Source organism: Acinonyx jubatus, chromosome C1, assembly GCF_027475565.1.
Source record: "Acinonyx jubatus isolate Ajub_Pintada_27869175 chromosome C1, VMU_Ajub_asm_v1.0, whole genome shotgun sequence".
NCBI classification, from domain to species: domain Eukaryota; kingdom Metazoa; phylum Chordata; class Mammalia; order Carnivora; family Felidae; genus Acinonyx; species Acinonyx jubatus.
The window spans coordinates 116730652-116758005 of record NC_069381.1 but is presented as its reverse complement, the minus strand read 5'-3'; the positions used below and the strand labels follow the sequence as shown (position 1 = coordinate 116758005).

The 27354-nt window shown below is 45.1% G+C and overlaps 1 protein-coding gene across 10 annotated transcripts in view; it reads left to right on the top strand.

Moving 5' to 3' along the window:
- Positions 1-27354, top strand: part of CFAP221 (cilia and flagella associated protein 221) — a 106264-nt gene that overhangs the window by 11766 nt on the left and 67144 nt on the right. For 9 of the 10 annotated variants that reach the window (XM_053214905.1, XM_027055976.2, XM_027055974.2 and 6 more), the window contains 4 exons: positions 1779-1865; positions 2014-2112; positions 4019-4119; positions 24686-24789. In XM_053214905.1, coding sequence (XP_053070880.1) covers positions 1779-1865; positions 2014-2112; positions 4019-4119; positions 24686-24789 — 391 coding nt within the window. The remainder of the gene's footprint in view (positions 1-1778; positions 1866-2013; positions 2113-4018; positions 4120-24685; positions 24790-27354) is intronic. The other variant, XM_027055975.2, reaches the window with a different exon arrangement.

The window sequence follows — 27354 nt, the reverse complement described above, 5'->3', positions numbered from 1 at the left end:
TCCAGGCAGGTCCCACCACCCCAGGGTTCTGGGTGTGATGAACACAGGCCCCAGTCATCCTGGGTCCCAGCATACCTGTCCCCCCAATCTCTGTTGAAAGACCCCCTCTCAAGAGCAGGGCCCCAGGAGCCCACACCTTCACCAAGACTGCCCCTCTGCAGGCTCCTTGGAGGTCAGGAGTGGCCTGGAGAACTTTTTTTGTTTTTTGTTTTTTGTTTTTTTAAGGCTTTTAGCATATTAAAAAAAAGAAAAGATATGCCAAAACACAGGGTCACTTTAGGCATGTTCAGAGGTGACAAAAAAGAACTTTTAACAAATGCAAACACTACTGTAACGTCATCAGGAAGTAATATCTGAATTTTAATTTAGGGCTTCAGTGTTGGACAATGGGCCCCGTGACAGGCCCAGCCTCTGGCCTAGACTTTGGAAACCAAACTCCTCTTAACTGTTCCTTGCCCAGGTGAAGCCCAAACCCCCAGATTCCAAAGTTCTTGGTCCCATCTCAGGCAGAAGGAGGAAAGACACCTGTACTTGGAGACCAAGTTAATTTGTCCATCATATTGTCCTACCTCACGGGCAGAGAATTCCCGACCTGGACTTCTTTCCCATTTGCCCCACGGATGGATTGGAGGCTGTCCTAGCCACAGGCCTTTTTCCTGATTTTTTTGACCACCTAAGCGTTGCTGGGCCCCCAGCACCAGTGGCATGTAATTCCAGAAACTGTGGGAGATGACCGGGTGGCTGGCTTCTTCTTAGTTGAGTCACAGGCCTAAATGGAGTTGTTGTGAAAATTCCTTAATGAAAAGCAACCTGGTTCTGAGAGGAGTCGGGTGGCCAGCAGGGAGAGCTCTCACGCCCCCACCGCGCTGCAATTGCACACCCAATAGGAAGAGATGTACCTTAGGTACTATGCTACTATCTCAGCAGGAAAAAGGAAGGTTTTCCTCCTGCCCTAGCAACAGCCCAGCCAATGAGAGACCGGCACAGCTCGGCCAGTGAAAAACTCCTATACTTCAAACTCCAGTGGAGTTTACCCCAATGGACTTTTTGTTTATAACTGCTCTCCCCCTTTCCCCCTTTCCTCTATAAGAGAGCAGTCCTCTCCTTTAGTCTGGGCACTTGTGTATGGGTTTTTCAGTAGCCTGCACGTCCCGGTTTGCAGTTCTCTGCTGTTTCTGAATAAACCCATTTTTGCTGGCAAGATGACTGGCAGGTTTGGTTTTGTTTTTTAAATTTTTGTTTATTTATGGGAGATTGCAAGCAGGGGAGGAGTAGAGGGAAGGGGACAGAGGATCCAAAGCGGGCTCTGCTGACAGGCTGACAGCAGCGAGCCTGATGGAGGGCTTGAACTCACAAACGGTGAGATCATGACCTGAGCCAAAGTCAGACGCTCAACTGACTGAGCCACCAGGCATCCCCCGGCAGTTTTGTTTTTGCGGTTAACAGAGTTCAACAAAAAGGCACACAAGGTAACTGGTCAGGACTGGGGAGGAGGGGCACGTGCCCAAGCAGATAGCTTCCTGGGGGCTACAGGCTCTCGTAAAGCCCCTAGTCTGGGCAGAAGGCACGTGGGTGTGCTTTATTGTCCTTTAAATGGGGTTGTGTTTATTTTATTATTCTTTAAATGGGGTGTGATGCATTTCAAATCTTTTTGAAAGTTAATAAATTCTATCTCCTCAAATCCCTTCAGGAACAAGGTAAGGTCTAAATAAATGAGGAGGTAAGTACGCAGATACATAAGACCGTGTTTTCTCTGAATGCTTCTCTGTTTCTCGCAGCATCTGGTCAATATTTCCAATGAAGACACGCATGTGCATATTTTACCCCCTCAAACCGAATACTTTCAGATCAAGTATGTGAAAAAGGTAAGTGCGATCCGGTTACCTATTCTCCACTGTGTTCTTTGTTAGGTTGTGGCTTTCTGGGTGGTAGATCGGCTTGGGACGGGGCCTGTCCCCATGACAGCCTGTGTGCTCTGGGGCCTGTCCCCATGACAGCCTACTTGTCTTCTAGGAACACCACCTTGTCCCCGGCTTGTCCCTCACAATCACCATTACATTTTCTCCGGATGAGTGGCGATACTATTACGACTGCATTCGGGTTCACTGTAAGGTAAGTTTTCTTAAAATTGCTGTTTTTGGGGTAAGGGGCAGAAGGATGTCAAGACTTCCATCCTGAGGGAAGAATGAAGAAATGATACGGTAAGTGAAGTTCTCACCCAGTGCGTATGTTCCTTGGGCAGTTGGCGTGAGTGGCACGAGGGTCCTTGTCCAGTGACATGGGCCCCAGGTGTGAGAGCCACAAAGAACCAGGGCAGAGCCGTGAGACATCATTTGCTGTAGGTTTCCTGCCTGCCCTGGCCTAGAAACCTCATTTATCGTGTAGCACTAGGAGTTGATAAGGACTTTTTCAAGTAGCTTCGACATACTCCTTTAAGTGCTAGGTTACAAAATTAGCAACACCCCTAATTTGTGATTATAAACCCCAGGGACCGGATGGTGTCCTGTGGGAAGGCCCTCAGAGGCAGCCCTGGGGGTCTGCAGGGAGGTGGGAGCCTGTGTGGCCTGACCCCAGCTGGCTGCGCCGTGTGAGTCCCTGTGAGCCTCTTCTAAGCCAGTGAATTCGTCCCGTGGCCTCCAGCCGGAGCCCAGCTCCACATGCTGTCAATCCCTCTCTTCAGACTGTCCCCCCCACCACGACACTTCCCTTTGCTCTCCCACGTCTGGCTCTTGTAAGTCAAGAAGACTTCGGGTGAACTAAATTTAATTTTTCAAAACTAAAACTGGAAGAGTATGTTTTAGTGATCAATGAGTTTCCATTTTTTTTTCATTTTTAAAAAATTTTTGAGACATTTATTCATGTTTGAGAGACAGAGAGAGAGAGACAGAGCACGAGTGAGGGAGGGGCACGGAGAGAAAAGGGAGACACAGAATCCGAAGCAGGCTCCAGGCCCCGAGCTGTCAGCACAGCGCCCAGCGTGGGGCCCGAACTCACTTACTGGGAGATCATGACCTGAGCCGAAGTCAGATGCTTTAACCTACTGAGCCACCCAGGCGCCCCAGTGAGTTTCAATTTTTAAACAGAAAATAAAAAAGCTCAACTAAAAATTAGAGTATTGCTTTCAGAAGGAGTATCTGTACCAAGAATACAAATGTCGAGGGCAGGCGTACAGAGCGCCACAGCACGTCTGCTGCTACTTAATGGTAGCGCTAATAATGATACCTTGCATGTATGCAGTGCTCTTAACTCTTCCAGGCCAGCACTGGCTTTCATTCTTCAAAATACCTTTAGGGGCGCTTGGGTGGCTCAGTCGGTTAAGCGTCCGACTTCAGCTCAGGCCACGATCTCGCGGTCCGTGAGTTCGAGCCCCGCGTTGGGCTCTGGGCTGATGTCTCAGAGCCTGGAGCCTGCTTCGGATTCTGTGTGTCTCTCTCTCTGCCCCTCCCCTGTTCATGCTCTGTCTCTCTCTGTCTCAAAAATAAATAAACATTAAAAAAAAATAAAAATAAATACCTTTAAAGTGAAGGCGAAATTATTCCCATTTTGCAAAGGAAGAATCGAGGCCTGGAGAGGTTAACGGTCTTGTTCAAGGTCATATGTTAGGCAGGGCCGGAAGTAGATGTGCCCTATACCAGTTCATTGTTTACTGTTCGGTGCCATCTGGATCAGCTGCTGCCATCATGGTTTCTGTTCGTCTCAGGCTACTGCCGATTGTGTTTTCTTCTTATTTTCTGAAATAGAAGCCGATAGATTACTGTCTTTGTGTCTACACAAAGGCATCATCTCCCCTGGGTAATAGTGAATATCGCTTCAATGAAATGTGCTTAGAATCGCCTACATTTTGGTTATAGCTAAGAAAGCTCAGTATGTCTAATGTTCTGTTTAAGCACTCAGCTTTCTTAAGGAAATATTTTTAACGATAGAAGACAACATAAGCAATAAAGTGCCTACAAGTTCACCTTTGAAAATTATAGCCTCCAGTATGATAAACTTGACTTCTTTTTCCCATTAATTTTAGGGAGATGACACTTTGCTCATTCCTATCCATGCCTATCCTGTCATGAACACACTGGACTTTCCCTCGTTTATAAATCTATCAGATGTTCTCCTTGGTGAAAGGTGAGTTACCAAGATGACCTACCAAAATGTCACAGGCCATGAAAAGTTAAGAGATATGCATAACAGAAACTGAGATTTGTATTTTTACTAGGTTTGTATTTTTCTAGCTGAGTCAGCCTGGACTTAATAGTCGGAAAGGTAAAACAAAAACAAAAGCCCATGTCACAATATCATGAGCAAGGAAGGGAATTTATGGGGCCATTTAACTGAAAGCTGCAAGGTGGATCTTCAGGCATGGCTGGTTCTAGGGGTTTAAATCAGCTTTCAGGAGCCTGCCTCTCTCCATTTCTTGGTTCTGCTTCCCTCTCTGCAGGCTTCTTTCACAAGAGGCTTCCCCTTCACAGGGGTAAGAAAGCTGCCAGAAACTTTAAACACTGTTGGCAACAGGGGTTGGAGGGACTGGAGGGGTTGGGGGTGTTCAAGCAAAAGTCCCAGGATTGAGTCTTATCAGACCAACTTGGATCTTGTGCTCATCCGTTAACCAAACTCTGCTTTGGGTGGGAAAGCGAAAAGAACAGAAAGTTACTGTCCAAGCCACGTCTCAGATTCCTCGACCCTGTCTTATTGGGAAAATAGTCTCCCGTGTCATGTACCTGTTGTTGTTTTTTTCCAGTAAATATTCATTAAATATTTACTACGCATACCTAAATATCTCTACCTGTCCCTAGAGATATAAAACGATGGATACTGAGCTGTTAGATAAAGCTATATAATGGCCATGCCAGTTGTTATTACTTCTATGCTGGTTGGGAAATATATACCGTCCTGAGCTCCCGTCCCTCCATCCCAGCTGCCTGGCCCCTTTCCTGCCCTCCGTGCCACCTTTGAATGATTCAGCAACTAAGTTGTTGATACCTGGCAATTTGGGGGTCGGGGGGAGACATCTGCGGGACATGGCCTCAGCCTTATAGCCACTCTACTTGAGTGCTGCCCAGAAGTCCCGATTGATTGACACTTTGAATATCACCCATGGCAAAAAGGTAAATCGACAAAGGTTCTGATTCTGAATGTCTCAGAGTCTAATGGGGATAGAATCATGGCGTCGGTTAATTACATCGATTGCTAAGTGCTGTATGTATTAGACACACATTTGGGGTCCTATATAGGCCCAGAAGATGAAGCTGACTGGAGAAATGGGAGTGATTACTCCTCACTTCTCTGGGGGTGACATCTGGTTGTCCTAAGAGGACTCCATAGGGTGGTAGAATATGAGGATGGCATCTGAGGCGGGGAAATAGCACGTACAAAGGCATGGTGGCAGCAGACAGCCTGGACTATATCTTATAGGTGATTTAGCCACTGGAGGGTGTTAATCCACCCAGTAGCTGGCAGATACTAGATGTCTTTTGCTATAGGTCCAGATGGTGAACAAAGACTGGGTTTCAGCATGCTTTGGGGGTGAAAGCGAGTTCAAGTGCCTGCAGCAGCACTGAGCAGGGTGTGTACAAATTGCTAATGACCAGATAGCAGGGTTAGGTAGAGAGAGAGCCAGCTGAACCCTTTGGGATGAGGGAGCGCTTATAGACTAATATGTATAGCTTCATGGCCCTTCCTTTGTAGTACCATTTGGCATCCTTTTTTTTTTTTTCAACGTTTATTTATTTTTGGGACAGAGAGAGACAGAGCATGAACGGGGGAGGGGCAGAGAGAGGGAGACACAGAATCGGAAACAGGCTCCAGGCTCTGAGCCATCAGCCCAGAGCCCGACGTGGGGCTCGAACTCACGGACCGTGAGATCGTGACCTGGCTGAAGTCAGACGCTTAACTGCGCCACCCAGGCGCCCCACCATTTGGCATCCTTGAGCGAAACCCCCAAATTAATTCTGAAATAGTGGCCTTAGTTCAGCCGACGTGTAACCTTCTCCTCGTACCCGCCCCCCCAGCGCACGCACCTTCCCATGACCTCTGACTCTCCATCCGTCTATACTTTTTTTCTTAAATTCTTTAAGAATTACAAATAAATAATACACACAGAAGAATATAAAGTCATGTGTAAGGTTTAAACAATAATAATATAATGAACACTGCCTTCAAGACATAACACATTACCAGTAACTTTGCAGCTACTACTTGGACTTTTGTGATAATCATTTCTTTGATGTATTTTAGTAGTTTTGCCACATACGCATGCACTCCTAAGTAACACATTGTTTCGTTTTGCCAGTGTGGGATCTTTATATAAGTGGAATCTTACTGTATGTAAGTTCTCCTGCAACTTGCTTTTTCTATTCCACATTAGGGCTTTGTGGTTTTGCCATGTTAACTCACATAGCTAGAGTTGGTGTCCACTGAATGGATTGACCACGATTTTTTTTTTTATTTTAGTTTTTTTTTTAACGTTTTATTTATTTTTGAGAGAGAGCATGAGTGAGGGAGAGGCAGAGAGTGGGGGTGACAGAGGATCTGAAGAAGCATGCTCTGTGCTGACAGCAGTGAGTCCGATGCGGGGCTTGAACTATGAACTCATGAACAGTGAGATCGTGACCTGAGCCCGAAAGCGGATGCTCAGCCACCCAGGTGCCTTGCTTTGACCAGCACTGCTGATGTACATCTCTGCACGTGGTGTGGAGCACATGTTCTAGAGTTTCTCCAGGGTATGCATCTACAAGTGGATGGTCTACAACAAGTCACTGTTAACTTTGTAACACCAGCTTGTTTTCCAGAATGGCTATGCCCATTCACACGCCTACCTGCAGCGCAGGAGAATTCCTCTCTGCCTATACCACTGCCAAACGATGGGTATTATCAGATTTTGACATTTTCACTGACATATATTCTTGCCCCCTTGCTCTTCAGCCCTCTGTTTATTTTCCGGAACACATTTTGCCAGAGCTCTATCCCAGTATTTCCTCTCTCCCCCTCTTCAACCTTTCCTATCTTCACCCAGTCATTGTCAGTGCTAAGTGCTCTGCAAAGTTGAGTCCCTCCTGGCAGGACCCACTCACTCTATGCATTTTGAGGCCAAATATAGCTATTTCCTTTAAATGGGTGACTATAGTGACTTTTATGAAAATCAAAGTGGTAGAAAAGTAGGAACTATCTAACTTCCTAGTTCTTGAATCCTTTTCTTCCTTCCTTCCTTCCTTCCTTCCTTCCTTCCTTCCTTCCTTCCTACCTTCCTTCCTTCCTTCCCTCCCTCCTTCTTTTTTTCCTTTTTTCCCTCCACAAATTTCAAATTACTTTTTGTTTGGGTCATAAGCCAGGCTTAGGAATTGAGAACAATGGCAGGGGCACCTGGGTGGCTCAGTCGGTTAAGCGTCCAACTTTGGCTCAGATCACGATCTCATGGTTCATGGGTGCCAGCCCCGTGTCAGGCTGTGTGCTGACAGTTCAGAGTCTGGAGCCTGCTTTGGATTCTCTGTCTCCCTCTCTCTCTGCCCTCTTCTGCTCACACTCTGTCTCTTTCTCTCTCTCTCTGTCTCAAAAATAAATAAACATTAAAAAAAAGTTAAAAAAAGGAATTGAGAACAATGGTTTAATAAACTGGTGAAAACAATGTAGCTTATAGTGCAGACATTAGTCTGATTCTTAATACATAAATCTACCAACTTACTGAGAAGCTTTTCCCAAACTATTTTGTACATAATGCCCTTCATTTATAACCAGAATGCAAATTTCAGCTAAACAGTTTATTAAACTGTGTATAATGGTGTGAAATTTTTAAAAATCTGTCAAAGGATAAGCATGCTCCTTTTTTCCTTCACACATACTGGCAACAGGCAGTATCCTCCCAAGGCTTTATGCCCTTTACTTAACAACTGTTAACTGTCCAAACTGTCTTCTGCTTCGTTCAATCTAAAAACATCTGGTTATAGGGCAGGAGGGAAGGATTTGAAATGGCTTTCACCTTAAATGTTCTCTGTTCATCCTAGGCTACCTTGAGGGTTGAAGGCACCCTTTGGGTGGGTTCTTTATTTGGGATTCATTCATTCATTAGATGTTTACTGAATGCCAGTGGGTGCAACGCACCATGTGAGGTACTGAGTACACAGAGATGCTTAAGAGCTGAGATCATGACTAAGCAGACAATCCTAATGTCTAATGTGGGTGTATTCAGAGCAAAGACACCTAACCCAGTGCAGTGGGAAGTGAGGGCATTTGGGACAGGGGGTGGGAAGTGCTCAGACAGGATTTTCTAGAGGAGAATATCTCTGAACTGAGGTGTTGTGGATTTTTTTTGTTTTTTTTTTTGTTTTTGTTTTGTTTTGTTTAGAGTTTGTTTATTTTGAGACAGAGAGACGGAGCATGAGCAGGGGAGGGGCAGAGAGAGAGGGAGACACAGAATCCGAAGCAGGCTCCAGGCTCTGCACTGTCAGCATAGACCCCGATGCGGGACTTGAACTCATGAACTGTGAGATCATGACCTGAGCTGAAGTCAGACATTTAGCCCACCGAGCCATCTCGGCACCCCTGTGAACTGAGTTTGTGAAGGATAACCAGAAATCAGCCAGCAGAAGAAGGGAGCAGAACGGAGAGAAGAGGGGTGCTCCGGGCAGGGCAGTAGCTTGGGCAAAGTGAAATGCCATAGCACGCTTAGGCTGGTCTAGAATGTTCATGTGATGGATGTGGGTTGCAAGTTCAGAGGCAGGGCAAGTGGGGAGGGGGCTGAGCGAGAATGGCCTCATAGGCTTTGGTGGGAAATGTAGATTTTACTACCGAAATATTTAAGCAGAGAAATGGCATGATCAGATCTACCTTTCAGAAAGCTCACTCTGGTGACTGAGCCAGTGCGGAGAAGTGGAGGGGGTGTGGCTAGGACCACTGGGACAGTTCAGACACAGCAGTGGTTGCAAATATATAAATGAGGCAGGAGGGTCTCAGGCCAGGTTTCTTAGAGGCGGAAACAAGGACGCATTGCCCATGATATACTAAGGCATGACCTGTAAAGGAGTGAAGGATAGGGATGGGAGTGCCCAGCCTTCCAGAATGGCCAAGCAACAGCAGTCCCAGAGCCGGGTGTTGGGTGCACCAGCTGGAGAAAGAGAGTACCAACAGTGCCTGCTGGCGATCTGCGGCAAGCAGACCGGCCCTTGGTTTCTACATCCACTCGTCAGCACTCCATCTGGCTATCTCTAGCTCTGGAGCTGCACTTCTCTGGACTGGCGGTGTGGATTCCACGGGCAGTGGAGGTGATAGAGGCCGTCGCCTGTGCCAGGCAGACTGAGGTCTGGGGACTCCTGGTGGACTGTGCCGTGACTGGATAGTGTAGGGCTGATGTGCACGGGGTCGGCTGTCTCCAGGCTGCCTTCCCTCCCCAGGACAGAGCAGGGCCTAAGAAGGAGACTTCTGTCAGTGGCACAGCAAGAGGTAGGTGGTGGGAGAGATCTTGCCCACTTGCAAGCAATAGCGGGAGTTCATTGTCTGTGGAAAAATATTTATTTATTTATTTATTTATTTATTTATTTATTTATTTATTTATTTTATTATTGTTTTAATGTTTGTTTATTTTAGAGAGAGAGCATGAGTCGGGGAGAGATAGAGAGAGAGGGAGACACAGAATCTGAAGCAGGCTCCAGGCTCTGAGCCGTCAGCACAGAGCCCGACGCGGGGCTCGACCTCACAAACCGTGAGATCATGACCTGAGCCGAAGTTTGACGCTTAACTGACTGAGCCACCCAGGCGTCCCCGTGGAAAAATATTTGAAGAGGACATAACCTTCTAGAAGTCAGACTCCTTTTGAATAGCACCATACACCAACAATTCTAAATATTACCGGTGATGAAATATTCCTCCCTACAAGGGCGGACTTGTTCCCAGTTGCTGCTCAGACCCATGAGAAGCGATCACCTCATTCGTGACCACCAGTCTCCCTGAGGCCTCATTTTTGTTCCTATCACAGTGTTTCCTCACCTGTGCGGCCCATTGGGACATCTCTGGCAGTGGGCTTCTGGCTCTTTTCTCTGCCTCAGTGTGAGCCCACCCCCGCCACCTCTATGCACACGGAACACCCCCAACACTGCTCCTTCGGTTTCTGCAGGGGCTGCTTGAGAGATCGGGGCGGGGACTAGACTGGGATGCACGTCCCATGCTGAACTCTACACTTGTCCCAGCTGCTTCTGTGCCCGCCTCACCCAGCTGGCTCTCCTTCCTGCCCCGCCCTGCCCCGGGGCAACTCCAGTCAGCACCTCCTTCTGCCCTGCGTCCACCTGTCTTGGTGTCTTTTAGAGATGGGGGCGCCTGGCTGCTTGCAGTCTTGCTTCTGGCTCTCTCTGCTCCCACCTTAGCTCCGCATCCTTGGCCTCTCCGTTTGTGCCTCCTCATGGAAAACCTAAATCCCCGCATGGTTTTCTAAGGAGGTTTTAGATTGTTGGAAGAGAACGAAGTCCACCAAAGCTTGTCTGTTGAAGACTGTTTTTAGTCCCCAACTTGTCATTGCTTCATTCATTCATTCATCCATCCATCCATCCATTCATGCGTCCATTCATCCACTCTGAATTGGACCTGCTGACCCCCAATTTGTAGCTTCTGATTTAATTAAACTGCTGACCTGTTTGGTTTCGTTCAGATGGTGGTGGCCCGCACAGTTTTGTTTTGTTTTTTTTTAAACCTTGAATTCGCTGTCAACATTTAAAAATCAAAAGATTTCACATAAAAATTTAGATTTTTACTTTTTTTTTTTTTTTTTTTTAAAGAAAAAAAAGGTGCCGGGGTGGCTCAGTCGGTTAAGCATCCAAGTTCAGATCAGGTCATGATCTCACGGTTCATGGGTTCGAGCCCCTCACAGGGTCACTGTTGTCAACGTGGAGCCCACTTCAGACCTCTGTCCACCCCCCCCCCCCCGCCTCTCTGCCCTTCCCCTGCTCATGCTGTCTGTCTCTCTCAAAAGTAAATAAACATTTAAAATGCATTAAAAAAAAAAAAAAGAAAAGATCCAACAATACTGGGCCCACGGTCCTGCATAATCACAGTTAGTTCAATGGAGATAAAACACAAGCTGCCTCTTTATTTTTTTTTTTTAAGTTTATGTATTTATTTTGAGAGAGAGAGAAAGGCAAAGAGGGAGAGAGAGAGAATCCCAGGCGGGCTCCTCACTATCAGCACAGATCCCGACTTGCGGCTCGATCTCACAAACCATGAGATCATGACCTGAGCCAAAACCAGGAGTCGGACGCTTAACCGACTGAGCCACCCGGGTGCGCCTGAAGCCGCCTATTTAGAGGGCAGTGCCTTTGCCAGCTCACCGCAGTCCCCACACTCCTTATTACCTCACATACAACCCTCCTCACTCCTTTTTGTTACTTGACTGGCTTCTGAGGACTTGTGGCAAAAACACTGAAAAGGAGACAAGGCAGCCAAGTGTCGGGTTCCACAGCACGGACCCACTGGTGGCTCTGGAGCCCTTCTGTCTGCATGTCTATTCCAGGCTCCCTCTGCTGCATGCTGGCTGTGTGACCCGGAAACATGACAGCCTCTCTCTGCCTCTTAGAATCCTCATCTGTAAAATACAGTGCTTAGGAGTCTCTGCCTCTTAAAGTTGTTCTGGAGGATTAAGCAGGTTAAAGTAGGACTTATTAATAGTTAACAACATTTGTAAGTTTTTAATACTTACGAGTACTAAGAACGGTGCTTAGCATGTAGCTCCTGATTCATATTAGCTATCGCCATCATCATCATCACCCAAGAGATTTTCACCTAAGTAACACACACGTGAGACCCAGACGGGTTGGCTCACACTTGAGCAAAGGTAGACAGCATATAGAGAAATCGGGATGAGAAGCTTGGAGCAGGAAGGCGGCGGCCAAGTTGAAGGTGGCCTTCCGACACTGAGCGGCTGGGCTAGCAGCTGAGGGGCGTGTGTGAAGCTCTGGAACAGCCAGGCAGGTACTGGGCCCCAGCTGGGGAGAGTGGCCCAGTGGCAAGTGCACAGAGGGGCAGGGCAGGGAGGAGGGTGTGGCTGTAAGTCCAGGATCAGGAGCTCTTTTGTCTTGGCATTTATACTTAAAAAAAAAACAAACAAACAAAAAAACAAGTTTTGTTGAGATATAATTCACATGTCATAAAACTTAACTAATTTAAAATGTGCAGTTCAGGTCGTCTGATGGCTCAATTGGTTAAGCGTCTGGCTTTTGGTTTCAGCTCAGGTCATGATCTCCCAGTTCGTGAGTTCAAGCCCCGTGTCAGGCTCCATACTGACAGTGAGGAGCCTGCTTGAGATTCTCAGTCTCCCTCTCTCTCTGTCCCTCTCCTGCTCACTCTCTATCTCTCTCTCTCTCAAAATAAATAAATAAACATTAAAATAACATGTACGGTTCAATGGATTTTAGTATATGCAGCCATAACCACAATCAATTTTAGAACATTTTCATTACCCCAAAAGGAAACCCATTATCCACTCTTCATTTTTCCCCTCAGACTTCCTAGTCTCAAGCAGACTCCGACTTTCCGTCTCTATAAATTTGCCTATTCTGGACGTTCATATGATGGCAGCATACATTACGTGGTCTTTTGTGACTGACTTCTTTCACTTAGCATCATGTGTCCCAGGTTCATCTAACTTACAACATGTATCAACACTTCATTCCTTTTTATTGCCAAGTAATATTCCATCGTGTGCCTGTACCACATTTTATCTATCCCTTCATCAGTTGATGGATATTGATCGTTTCCACTTTTGGGCCACCTTGGATAATGCAACATTTGTGTGCATGTTTTTATGTGGCTACATGTGCTCAGTTGTGTTGGGTGTATACCTAGGAGTGCAGTTGCTAGGGAATATGGGAACTCTGTGTAGTGTTTCAAGGAACTGTGGAACTAATTTCCAAAGTGGCTGCACCATTTTTAATTTCTACTGGCAATGTATGAGAGTTCCAATGGGCACTTACACTTTGTAAATGTCAGAGTAAAGCAGCCATTTCTACAGCTAAAGAAAAATTACAATGACAAAGGTGATGGGAAAATATAAATCCAACAGAAGGTAGATTCAAAGGGTATATTTTCCCTTTGTATATAGAATCAATTTAGACAAAATGGCTAGAAGTCACAGGGCCTGCATTTAATACCACCAAGTTTGCTCTCTTACTTTGAGGTTGCTTCTAGAGAGAGGCAAGTCTGGCCTGGATAGCGCCTCTCTGAGGACTGGATAGTCTTCACACATTTTCCACAAGGTCATGAAGTAGACTCACATATATTCATCAACCCTATTTCCACTGGCTGGATTTGACGGTTGTAAATTTTCCTTGCTGAGATAAAATCCCACGTGGACATTTGCCAGCTACCCATAAACAACCATGGTGGCTCGAGATCTGGTAAAATGTATTTTTGACAGCTTCTGTAAATAACCAAAAGTTGCATTCTGGTTTCTGTCCAACATCTCTAAATCAAACACTGGGGTGCAGAGGACTTTCAACTCTCTTTCCCTTTTGTAGTTTGAAATTCTGCTTTATAACTAGTCTTACCACCCTGGCTGATTAAATTCTGTGATCACGTGATAGCTTAAAATTTTTTTTTTTTAACGTCTTATTTATTTTTGAGACAGAGAGAGACAGAGCATGAATGAGGGAGGGGCAGAGAGAGAGGGAGACACAGAATCGGAAGCAGGCTCCAGGCTCTGAGCCATCAGCCCAGAGCCCGACGCGGGGCTCGAACTAATGGACTGTGAGATCTTGACCTGAGCTGAAGTCGGCCGCTTCACTGACTGAGCCACCCAGGCGCCCTGATCACGTGATATCTTAGAGAGTGCTGTCGATAAAATACGATTTTCCCCTTCCTATATGCGCAAGAAGAACTTGCTGCTTTTAGGTACTGAAATTCGGTATCTTTCCATTTTTGTGGTTCTAAACAATTCATATTAATTCATCATACTCTGTGGTTTCTCTAGCGGTGCCTACCTGCTACCAAATAACTGGTTGAAATCTGGAACAAACCCAGTCAGTTGACCGGTTGTTCTCTCCATGGGGCATCAACTGATCTTCCTTGCCCCAAGCTGACTCTGTTGACTGTATGGTTAGTGTGCTTTAGACAAGCTTATGTGAAAGTCACCTGGGTCCTCCCCTGGATTCCCTGTCACTTCCCATTTTTCACTCTGGGCCGTGCCATAGACACGGCAGCCATGTTGCTCTAAAGCAAGTGGAACTCTTGAGTTTATCTCAGGGATACAGATGCTGTGTAGACCACAGGGTCACATTAACAGCACCAGTAGAACCTGTCCCTGGCTGCACCATTCCAAAGCCAGGATATTTTAGCCTCTGGAACTTTTATACAAGTTTAAGAATTTACCAAAGGATGCTTTTCCTTAGGAACTGAACCTCATGACTCATTTTAGAAAGTGTGGGAATGGCCAAAGTCAGAGTAGGATGTCCGAATGAAACTCAGTTCTCTCACTGCCCTACAGTTGAAAGCATGTGGGTCATGGGAGAAGGTGCATCCTTAAACTAGCACTGGAGGGAAAGATCGACAGTGCAGGTGCCCAGCATAGACAGCAACCAGGTCCTTTTTTGAACTGTGCCAGGAAAGAGTCTCCGTGTGAAAGGCCCACTGACCAGCTATACCTGAGTTAGAAAGAAGGTGCCAGAATGACTACAAAATTGATCTTCAGAAGGGTTTTTGGGAGCCCTCGCTACCCAAAGAGAATAATTCCCATTTCTTAGCTCATCCAGGGAAACACATTCCTTACTCATTCTAGGGACTCATTTCTCATATCCCAAAGTCAGAGTTGACTTGAAGGAGCAGCAGCATTTTGTGGAAACTTTCTGACAAAGGCAACTTGAGCTCATCAACACACTTGTGCTTTAATTTATTTCAGCCCCTACTTGGGATTATTGAGCCGTCGTGAACTTACATTTCAAAATTGCTTCAAAGCTGATATTCAGACTTAAAAAATTGCTGTCACTTAACAGCCTAAATGTTTACTGTATGAAAAATTCTACCACATTTTATAGTTAAAATTGCTTTGATTTAATATCCCTTTGTTGAGCTAATATCTTGACCCAGTCTCTGTGAATTTTAGCAGGAAAGAAAATCATCCCACCCCTAAACCATAGAGATCTATATTAATAATTAAAGGATATAAATGCTTTCCCCTTTCATTTTTTTTTAAATTTTTTTTAGCGTTTATTTTTGAGACAGAGAGAGACAGAGCATGAACGGGGGAGGGTCAGAGAGAGGGAGACACAGAATCTGAAACAGGCTCCACGCTCTGAGCTGTCAGCACAGAGCCTGATGCGGGGCTTGAACTCACGGACCACGAGATCATGACCTGCGCCGAAGTTGGCCGCTTAACCTACTGAGCCAGCCAGGCGCCCCTGCTTTCCCCTTTCATTCAGCAGACGTGGGTACCGTCAATAAAGGGAACTTTCTTTTCTTTTTTTTTAAATATCTTTTTTAAAATTTTTTTTTTAACATTTATTTATTTTTGTGACAGAGAGAGAGAGAGAGCATGAACAGGGGAGGGTCAGAGGAAGAGGGAGACACAGAATCTGAAACAGGCTCCAAGCTTTGAGCTGTCAGCACAGAGCCCGACGCGGGGCTCGAACCCACAGACCGCGAGATCATGACCTGAGCTGAAGTCGGACGCTTAACTGACTGAGTCACCCAGGCGCCCCAACAAAGGGAACTTTCAACAGAAGGCCTAAATTATTTTTTTTTTCAAGTTTGTCTCACAAAATGTTGAAATCTAGACTTTTGACTCTTGGAGAAAGTGATGGCAAGTCTAGAAAACTGAAAATGGGGAAAGCACTATTGACCTTATTGAAGCCTGACTTTCATACTCTGCTTTCCTCCCTTAGTTTCTGTACAGATTTATTTGGAAAACTGCTCACTTGGTTTGCGTGGGGCTCAGGAAAGGAGCGGCACAAATGTATGGCCGGCATCTAGAGCAAATGAACGTGTGCATCGGGGGCAGTAATTGAAGGTGGCATGTTTCGGTTTAGGGTCCTCTAGTCTTTCAAATGATTCCTTAAACTCAACAGTATATAAATGTTGTGACTTACGTGAAACTACCAAGCTAGTATCACGGACCAAGCAGTAAGAACTTGAAAATGTTTTACTTTTTAGGGGCACCGGGGTGGCTCAGTCAGCTAAGTGTCCAATTCTTGATGTCAGCTCAGGTCTTGATTTCAGGGTCGGGAGTTCAAGCCTAGCACTGGGTATGAAGCCTACTTAACAAAAAATAAATAAGTAAAATGTAGAACATTTTAATCTTTTTAATGTTTATTTTTTATTTTTGAGAGAGAGAGGGGGACAGAGGATCTGAAGAAGCAGGCTTTGTGCTAATGGCAGCGAGCCTGATGAGGGGCTTAAACTCATGAACCGTGAGATCGTGACCTGAGCTGAAGGCAGACCCTCAACTGACTGAGCCACCCAGGCACCCCTACGTTTTATTTATTTTAATGTTTACTTATTTATTTTGAGAGTGAGGGCACATGCATGCACCCGCGCACAGGAGTTGAGAGGGAGGAGAGGAAGAGAGGGAGAATCCTCAGCAACCTCCGTGCTCAGCGAGGAGCCCGGCCTGGGTCCAATCCCATGACCGCGAGATCAGGACCTGAGCACATATCAAGAGTTGGACGCCCAACCAACTGAGCCACCCAGGCACCCCAGATGTTCTACATTTTAAATGCTGCAAAAAATATTCATGGGTCAGTTCCTAATTCTGATATTTGAGAATACAACACAAGGAGTTTCCATGTCTACCCAAAGCACGTTCCTGTGGATAGTTTTCGGTCCTGGAGAGATACCGCTAAATTGAAAAATGAACATGTGCATCAGGGGCGGTAATTAAAGGTGGCATGTTTCCATGGTTCTGGACACTCCTCCTCCTCGCTTGGTTTATACAGCTGTTACATCTCACACCAAACACTATCCAAGCAGCCACATCTGGTCACCACTGTTGTTGCACTCCATGTTCTACTTCAAAGGTTTGTGATACCTACACACGCATGTGCATACACACACTTTTTAAAAAAATTTTTTTTAACGTTTATTTATTTTTGAGATAGAGAGAGACAGAGCATGAACGGGGGGGGGGGGGGTCAGAGAGAGGGAGACACAGAATCTGAAACAGGTTCCAGGCTCTGAGCTGTCAGCACAGAGCCCGACGTGGGGCTCGAACTCACAGACCGCGAGATCATGACCTGAGCTGAAGTCGGACGCTCAACTGACTGAGCCACCCAGGCGCCCTGCATACACACACTTTTAATGTGGTTTCTAGAATGTGATGATTTAATGCCTGTCAAAACACTTAGAACAGAGTAACTAGCCACCAGCCCACTGAATTGTGACTCTTTTTTTTCTTAAATAGTTGGTTTCTCTTGAATATGCCCCAAATTTCTTATGAAAAATCCTAATACCATTTCAAGACCAGAATTATTTGAATTTAAGTTGCTTGGCTTTAAAAATTCATTTCTTGCTCCTCTTCCAAGTGAGCTTTTTGTTCTAGTAATTGCTGGTGGGTAAGCCATAAGACTAGAAGCTGGCAGCTGGGCGCCCTGCTGGCTGTGTCAGGCCAGACATTATAGGGCACTTAGCTCTGAGGAAGCATGTTTGGAACACAGTTGGCATGAGGTTCCTTCTGCCCTCTATTCTAAAAGAAGAAGAGGCCTAGCAGTAGTTTTTAGTGTATCCTCTTATCTTTTCCGAATAAACGCTATATTTTTCTCAACAAAAGGAAAAAGCAGTCTGCAGGAGGCTTTTCATCTCCCTTCATGTCTCGATTTAGTTGCTTCCTTTCCCTTGAATGTGACTCTCTTGTTCGATGCCAGATGTCCCTGTTCTCTGGTCTCCGGCCACAGGCCCTGCTCCGACTCAAAGGAGCACCCCCTGAATTTCCTTCCTTACCTCATATTATCCCTCTGGTGAGTTGTAAGGTGCAATTTTCTCTAACATTTGTTATTTACCTGAATACTCTCATTTTAAAATGAAGTTAATGTTTAATTTTTAAAAGGTATTATATATTATTGTATGAGACCACTGACAGGAGGTGCTTAGAGCAGGCATATTCAGAGACAGAAGGTAGAAGGAGTGGAGGCTGCCAGGGGCTGGGGGTGTGGAGGAAGGGGCAGGTAGTGTTTAATGGGAACAGAGTATCAGTCTTGCAGGATGAAGAGAGTTCTGGAGAAGGATGGTGGTGATAGTCACACAACAGTGTGAATGTGCCTAATGTCACCGAACTGTATACTTAAAAATAGTTAAAATGGTACATTTTATGTTATGTATGCCTTACCGTTTTTTAAGTGTTTTTTTTAAAAAAAAATATGAATAGGGCACATATTATCTCTGCGGATGGCAGATAACATGTCATGGTCACCTCGAACTTTTTCCGAATTCAGTTCCATTCCAGCCCCTAGAGAAATGCCTTAACTTCTTTTACCAAGAAGGCAGAAGTGACCTCATTTAATTCTGATTTTTCCCTAGGGTTGCACCTTTTTCTAAACTACAGAGGCATGAATGAGAGCAGGGAACGGGGGATTTTACCAACAGGGAGGACTAAGTAATTAGGTTGAGAAAAGAGTTGAACCAAAGGCAAGAAAGGAGCTCAAAGGCCAGGCCAGCGAGACAAAGACATCGAATCTCCCTGATTCTTTGACTCTTTCTTGTTCTTTGCCTCCAATTTTGGTCCAAGCTTAGGCTAAAAAGGAGGGTGGTGTTTAATTCTCTAGGTGTAAAAAATAATTAAATGCCTGCTACTTGAGGGGCGCCTGGGTGGCTCAGTACTTGAGGGGCGCCTGGGTGGCTCGGTCGGTTAAGCGTCTGACTTCAGCTCAGGTCACGATCTCGCGGTCCTTTAGTTCGAGCCCCGCGTCGGGCTCTGGGCTGATGGCTCAGAGCCTGGAGCCTGCTTCCGATTCTGTGTCTCCCTCTCTCTCTGCCCCTCCCCTGTTCATGACTGTCTCTCTCTGTCTCAAAAATAAATAAACGTTAAAAAAAAAATTTTTTTTTAAATAAAAATTAAAAAAAAATGCCTGCTACTTGAACATGTAAATTTGTGTTCTTCTTTATTTGACTATATCATTAAGGACCACGGGTCCACTCTGCTTCTGGTTTCAGGCTCCAGTCCCGGTGAGATTAATTGTGTCTTTGAAAATAAGATAAGCAGCAAATGAAAGTTCATACGAACATAAATTATCTTAGATGAAAGGACATACTTTGAAATTTGAAACGTAATTTACTCTCAACTCTATGTCTTTTCAAATTGTTGCCTGTTTGTGGGAGGTGGGGTCTGGTTTATCAGGCAACTAATCATTATGTCTGCTTTCTTTCTGTTTTGGGGGTCGGTCACACTCTGAATACAAAAATTTACATCTAAAGCTTAAAGAAAAATAACTAGCCAGCCCCCAAATTTCTTCCTTTGTCTCTGTGTGCATAGCAGTGCTTGAGAGGAGGCCGGTAACATTTGAGGAAAGGTCTTGGGATTTTCTAGGCTTCTCTTGCTGATGGGATAATGAAAGGAAATGCCTTCTAAACGTTTTTTAAAAATTTTTATTTATTTTTGAGAAAGAGACAGAGTGTGAGTGGGGGAGGGGCAGAGAGAGAGAGAGAGAGAGAGAGAGGGAGAGAGAATCCCAAGCAGGCTCCACACTATCAGTGTGAACCTGATACAGGGCTTGAACCCACAAACCATGAGATCATGACCCAAGCTCAAATTGAGAGTCAGGTGCTTAACAGACTGAGCTACCCAGGTGCCGCAAAATAGGGAACAATTCTTTTGAAGTACTTAGTATGTTTTTGTATATCTTTTTAACGTACTTAATAGATATTTATACAGAGCCTTAGCATAACCAATAAAATGTTTAAATAATAAAGTAACAGGTATAAAAGTTGTGGTTAACTTCAAAAGTACTAACTTCTATCTGCTTTGAGATTTTTAACTGGCCGCTTCCTAGAAGTTACAGAAGAACTCAGTGTCCTGTTTGTGCCTGTGAAACCATAGGCATAAGATATGTATATGTATTCATGTTTCTTCAGTGTAGATCAGTTTTTTGTTTTTGTTTATTTCACGTTTCTATTTAAATTCCAGTTAGTTAACATACAGTGTAATATTCGTTTCAGGAGTAGAATTTAGTGATCCATCACTTACAAACAAAACCCGGTGCTCATCACAAGTGCCCTCCTTAATACCCATCACCCATACCCATCCATTTAGCCCATCCCCTGCCCGCCTCCCCTCCAGCAACCCTCAATTTGTTTTCTATAGTCAACAGTCTGTTTTATGGTTTTAATGGTATTTAGCATAGGAATTTAGAATTTCTAAGTCCCCTTAGAATCTAATGGGACTCTGTTTTTTTCAAACAGGAAACATTTCTGAATAAACTAAACTTTATATTTGTCCAAATTCTTTGTGACCCAGAGTCATCCAGACTGTCCTTGATTTATGATTTTCGTGGTCATCCGTGCGAATTCGACAGCCATAATATGAGCTGCAGTAAGGAACACAAATCTGTATTCTGTATTACTTGCACTGCAATGTCTCCTTCAGAATCAGGGTGCTTGGAATTCTGTGCCCTTAAGGAATTGTTTGTTTTTCCAGACTGGTTAATGCATCGGGAACTTGGCTTCATGTAATCATCACTAAACAAATACCCTTACACCTTTTCTATGGGAATTATCGGAGGTCTAAAATTAGTTTTAAATTGGGCATATATAAAAGCTCCAGCAGGTTTTGTTTTGTTTTTTGTTTTTTTTAGTTCAGAAAATGCAAACATGCAGCTCTTAGCAGAAGATTCTTGAGCAGCCGGCTTTACCTCACTGGGTGGCTCTGAGCCGATGGCTGGGGTTAACGCCCCAAGCACCATCCAACTCATGTGGCTGTGGGAGTCACCAGCCTGGTCTTCAGAGACCACGTCTGAGCAGTTTAGACTTCACATTGACCATCACCCACGGCTACTCATTCTTTTTTTTTTTTTAATGTTTATTTATTTATTTTGAGAGAGAACGTGAGCAGAGGAGAGGCAGAGAGAGGGAGAGAGAGAATTCCAAGCAGGCTCCACACTATCAGCACAGAGCCCCGTGTGGGGCTCGATCCCATGAACAGTGAGATCATGACCTGAGCCGAAATCAAGAATTGGATGCTCAACCGACCGAGCCACCCAGGCGCCCCAAGGCTGCTCACTTCTTGAGGGGCATATGTAACTTGTACGGTTAGTTTTATCTCCCCAGTGCTGTGGAGCAGCTGATGTTCAGTGGGACCCTAGTGTCTTGAAAATGTAATGACCTTTATGTGCCCTGTGGTTCAGAATTAGGAAGCACCTCAGAGAATTAAGATGGACTGGCTGCTTCTAGAGAGTCTGACCAAGGACAGGGTTTATGAATTTGGTAAAAAAAAAAACCTATGAAGGGTTCATCTCACTGCTGGCTGAAGAGATTACTATGTCTAATGATCCTTAACTTGAATTTATATCACTAGATATAATTGACAGAATTAATTTCTAGAATTTACAGATTGACAAGAGAGCAGAACAACTTCATAGGAAAATAGGCAAAGGATATGTACCAATAGTCCATAGACGAGGAAACCCAAACGTCTCCCTCTGAACAGAAGGTCAACCTCGAAGAAATGAACGTGAAAATAAAATGAGATAACACTTTACCCCCATTGGGCCAGAAGGAGTTAAAATGTCTGAAAATCCTGGGTTGGTAAGCAAGAGAGGCTCTCATAGGCTGCTCATGGAGGTAGACATTAGTAAAAGGGCTTTGGAGAGCATTTGGGCTATGTCTAGTAAAGTTGCTAATTTTACTTTGCTCGTAACCAGCAATTCTTGTCGGTTATACCTGGAGTAGTTCTGGTATAGATGCGTGAGTCACACACAAGGATTGTCACTGCCACGTTGCAATAGTGAAAAAAGTGCAAACAACCTAAATGCCCCCAGCGAGAGAGTAGGTGGACAGGGGTGACATAGTCATGTACTAGAATTTTCATCCCCAGTGAAATGAACGAACAGTACTTCGTGTATCATGATTCGAAATTGTGTATCAGGGATAAATCTGCAGAGTGTTGAGCGACATTAGCAAGTTTTGGAATGGCATTGTTGAAAACAAGTAATACCATATTATATATTTCGTGAGCGCATACACATGTGGCAGTGTTATAAAAATGCATGAGGATGGTAGACAGCGGAGATGAGGTAGGGATCACTCCTGGAGAGAAAAGAAGTAGAGGGGGGCGGAGAGGTGTACAGGGAGCTTCAAGTGTTCTGCAGTGTTTTATTTCTTTGAAAATGAAACACTGATTTATCCAAAGTGGAAGATTTGAGAGCTTGATGGTGGATAAAGGGACCTCTCCTTTTTTTTAATGTTTATTTATTTTTGAGAGAGAGAGAGAGACAGAGAGACAGAGAGAGAACAGGGGAGGGGCAGACAGAGAGGGAGACAGAGAATCCGAAGCAGCTCCAGGCTGTGAGCTGTCAGCATAGAGCCTGACGCGGGGCTCGAACCCACACACTGCAAGATCATGACCTTGGTTCATCGACTGAGTCACTCAGGCACCCTGAGTGACCTCGATTATATTATCCTCTGTATTTTTCTTTACATTTGAAATACTCCAGAAATTTTAAAAAGGGAATGAACTTAAACCCAAGTAAAAATGCTCATGGCATAATTTTTAAGTTTATTTTTATTTATCTTGAGAGATAGCAAGCAGGGGAGGGGCAGAAAGAGAGGGAGACAGAATCCCAAGCTGGCCCTGCTCTGTCAGTGTAGAGCCTGACATGGGGCTCGAATCCCCGAAACGTGAGATCATGACCTGAGCCAAAATCAAGTGTTGGCTGAGCTACCCAGGTGCCCCTTGTGGCATAATTTTTTTTTAATGTTTATTTATTTTTGAGAGAGAGAGACAGAGAGACAGAGTGTGAATGGGGGAGGGGCAGAGGGAGAGGGAGACACAGAATCTGAAGCAGGCTCCAGGCTCCGAGCGGTCAGCACAGAGCCTGTTGCGGGGTTCGAACTCACGGACCGCGAGATTATGACCTGAGCCAAAGTCGGACGCTTAACCTACTGAGCCACCCAGCCGCCCTGTGGCATAATTTTTAAGACCACATTTGAGCTATACTATATCCTCAGAATTACTACTAGAAAAGAGTTACTCTACTTTGCTCCAACAAATGTTTGTTGAATGTTTGGCCTGTGCAGGACTCTGGAATTTTGTTGAGGTTATGCTAGAGAAGTAAGTAGACCCAGTTCTGCCCTCATAGGACTTAGAGGTTCCCAGGTAGACAGGCGCTGGGCAGGTAAAGAAGAGGGTCCTGTTGGGAAAGGTCCCCACACAGACTAGGTCGGGATGGGCACCACCCAGAAGGCAGCACGCTAGCTGGTCTGGCCACTCTGCTTACAGTCATATTCCCCCAGGACTGGGAGATGTGAGGGAGAAGTATAGTGGGCAGGAAGGCTCTCGTCGAAAGCTTAAGGAGTAAGGACCGACCACTGGGCAGGAGGGCAAGATGGGCTGTGAGGGCATGGGAGTTACGAGGTAGAGAAGGGAGGAGGCAGAAAGGTCAGGGAGAGAGGGCAGGGCTGAATCTCTTAGTGGAGGAGCACAATGTCCAGGTGCTGAAAGGGGCCCAGATAACCCTCCCCAGCTCTGTGTCTGTAGGATGCCAGGGGACAAGTAGAGAACTCGGCTTCTCCATGCCTCGCTCATCCCACAAACTCTGGCCCACCTGATAGAAGGAGAGGACATGAGGAGAAGCTCAGGCCTCTCTGAGAGATGTCACAGCTGTAATGACTCCTGTAGTGCCCTAAGGGACCACCGCAGGCCCAGTCAGAAGTTGGGCTGGTCTTGGCTGAGGGAGCATTTCCGAATTCACAGACCCTCTCCGGGTCCTCTACTGCTTGTTTGCCCTTCTTACCAGTCTCTGGCATATTTCCATCACACACAGCCGGAAGTGTGGTTTCTTCAACATGTTCTAGTTCTAAGCTCTGTAAAGGCCAGGAGCTTCCCAGGCTTCTTTGTGTAAAGCCTGCCCATTCAGTGTTCCCTAGGTTCCCTGGGGCCCGTTGTGTGGCAGAGAAGCCCTTTCCCTGTGACTGAGTGTCCACAGGATAAACCCACTGGTACTCAAGAGGCAGTGAGGACCGAGGTATTTGGGGTGTGGAAACTGGGCACAGTTGACCTGCCTTGAATCCCGGTTCTGCCATTAACTAGCCGTGTCACCTCAGACAGGACACTTATGTTCTCTCGTGCCTTGGTTGCCTTGTCTGTGAGTGGGGATGATCGATCACAGTACCGCCTCATGGGATTAGAAGAGTTAATATCTGGGAAATGTATACAGTAGCTGGCACCCAGGAATTACTACAGCTGCATTGACTATGGTCTTTTAAATTTTTTTAATGTTTATTTTTGAGAGAGAGGGAGAGAGAGAGAGAGAGCATGAGTGGGGGAAGGGGCAGAGAGAGGGAGACACAGAATCTGAAGCAGGCTCCAGGCTCTGAGGTGTCAGCACAGAGCCCCACAAGGGGGTTGAACTCACGAACCACGACATCATGACCTGAGCGGAAGTCAGATGTTTCACCGACTGAGCCACCCAGGCGCCCCTGTTGTGGTTCTTTATTATGTAACTTGAGTCTATTCCTTGGTATCAAAAGAACTAGTTATAAAGAAAAAAAATTTTTTCCTTTTTGTTTTGTTTTTTTTTTGCAGCAAAAAATATGTTATCCCTTTACAGTGCAGCTGCCCTATAGATTTCGAGTTTCATATCACTCTGATTCAGTCTCATGAAGCCTTTACCGTTGACCCGTTATCAGGTAAGGAGAATCAAGGTTTCAAGTTTCCAATTTCCTCAGAGTTCTCAGATCAGAGAGGATTTGGAGAGTAGGCCTCAAGTTATGAAAGAGAATAAACTTCATTTGAATTTGGTTTTTTCACATGTGTAACAATAGCAAATTTGACGTACCTGACATATTGTAAATTGGGATTGGATACCAGAGAATGAGGACACTTTGGGATCATTTGGGTCATGCAGATCATTTATAATAGCATCCAGGTAAATCTCTTTCACGATCAACACTTGAAGTTGGAAACTAATCCATTCCTACTCTAATTTTGGCTCTTGGTATATCCTTGGATTTGCATTCATCTTTTCATTCAATTTCAAATAACATGGGAACATTATTTCTTACCAAGCGTTTGGAATGTTGTTGAAAGCTCTTGTGAATTTGCTGCACGTGGTGTGGCCAGTCCGTCTTCGCCTGCCCTAAAGGACATAGATCCTGACACTGCTCAGGACTTTTGGAAATGCCGTCTCCATCTGAAGTGATTTCTGCTTCCCGGTTTCCGTCTCTTGATGTTTGGGTTTGGGCTTTAAATATCTGTCCACAGCAGTCTGCTGCGAACACTAAAATAGTTTTGTTTTTGAATGTCTGGGTAGGAATCCATTAATTTCCTGATTGCAAGTGCATAGATGAGTGTTCAAAGCAGAAATTTTGAATTACTTCTACATTATGAAATGTATATAGATTATTTCCTAGGGAACCAGGAGCCATTCTGAGATTTTGGAAATTCAGTGTAGCTTTACCATTTATACTGCATAAAACAGGACCTGATTCTCTTTCCAGAGAGAAGGTTTATTATTTTTAGGCTTTAAAAAGAAGAGAGAATAAGTGGTTACCAAAATTGTACTAAATAATATTACATTTCTGCTTTTAATTATAGTTGATGTTCTCACTCTAAGCTTTTTGGTAGAGTAATAATAGTAACACTTAGTAACTATTATATACCAGGCACTATTCTAAGTGATAGATATAGATACATTTTATATATGTGTATGTACCTATACATTAAAAAAAAATTTTTTTTAATGTTTGTTTATTTTTGAGAGAGACACAGTGTGAGTGGGGGAGGGGCAGAGAGAGAGGGAGACAACAGAATCTGAAGCAGGCTCCAGGCTCCGAGCTGTCAGCACAGAGCCCAATGCGAGGCTCTAACTCACGAACCGTGAGATCATGACCTGAGCTGAAGTCAGACACTTACCGACTGAGCCACCCAGGCGCCCCTATGTACCTATATATTTAATCTGCACTACAACCGGGTAAGATTGGTACAATTATTATTTCCATTTGATAGACATAGAAATGAGGTGCCAAGTGTTTAAATAACTTATCCAGGGACACTCAGTAGTAAGTGTCCAAGGTGGGACTTGAAAGCAGTCATTCTGGTTCCAAAGCCTGTGCACCTGCCTCATGAAATACAAACTGAATTTTTGCCTTAACTCCAAAAGGTTATAAAAATTTGACCCACGAGATAAGTTGGTAAAGTGAGCTAGCTCCTGCGATCTTAGTCCAGGCTCTGCTTAGAGATTATGGCAAGAAAGAGGAGGGGTTCCTCTTCCGGCCTGGGCCATCAGACCATACTGGACCTCTGGGACTGTCCCTGAAAGCCACGTGGTAAAACAGATCCAAATAAATCCCAGTGAGAGGGCATCAGGTCACGGCAGGAACAGGGATGGGGGAGCCTCAAGAAGAGAAAGGTATTGGAGGCAGGCTAGCTGTGTCAGTAACAGGAATCACCGTGGTGTAGAAAGGAACGGCCTTGGCCCGGGTGGCTCCCGGTACATCACCAGAGACGCTTAGATATGAAATCGGTTTCTTATCAAGCAGCCAGTTCACCTTCACCAAAGGCTCAGACGGCAGATGGGGCTTAGAGTAGGGCAGTGCCCCAAGATGTTGAACACTTGGGACAGCTATGAAGCCAAGGGAGCCATCCCTGGTGATTTGCATTTAGTAGCTCTGGGAAGGGTCTGGTTTTCTGTACTGGTAACAGGCACCTCCAGGTGATTCTGATATAGGCATTCCTCAGTGGTTCTTGGTAATCACTGGACAAGGTTCACCAGTAAGATCCTGTCCCACCTGATGGTCTATAAAGCTGTTAAGGGAAGAGAGGGAACCACCGAGATTTCCGAGCAGTTGTGATAGGAGCGGTTTTTTAGGAAGGCCAGTGTAGCTGCAGTGTGCAGGTGTGACTGAGGTGGGAGCAGGCAGGAAACCAGGAAGTCATTGTATCGGGAATGAAATCGCGTAGGCCTTGAGCGCCTGAACTAAGCCAGTTATCGGTGCCAAGGAAAAGAAAGGGAGAATCTGGAAGAAAGCTAGAGGGTCTTGTGGCCAAGTCATACTTCTGCCAAGAATTATTGTCCCAAGACACAGAATATTAATCGACGAGAAGGGTTTTGAAACACGGCCTATTCGTAAAACCAGTGGAATACATATATAAGCAATTAAGTGCTGAGCATCGATGAACGACAACTGTACTTAAAAATTATGCAGGTAAGTGCTGAGCATCGATGAACGACAGCTGTACTTAAAAATCATGCA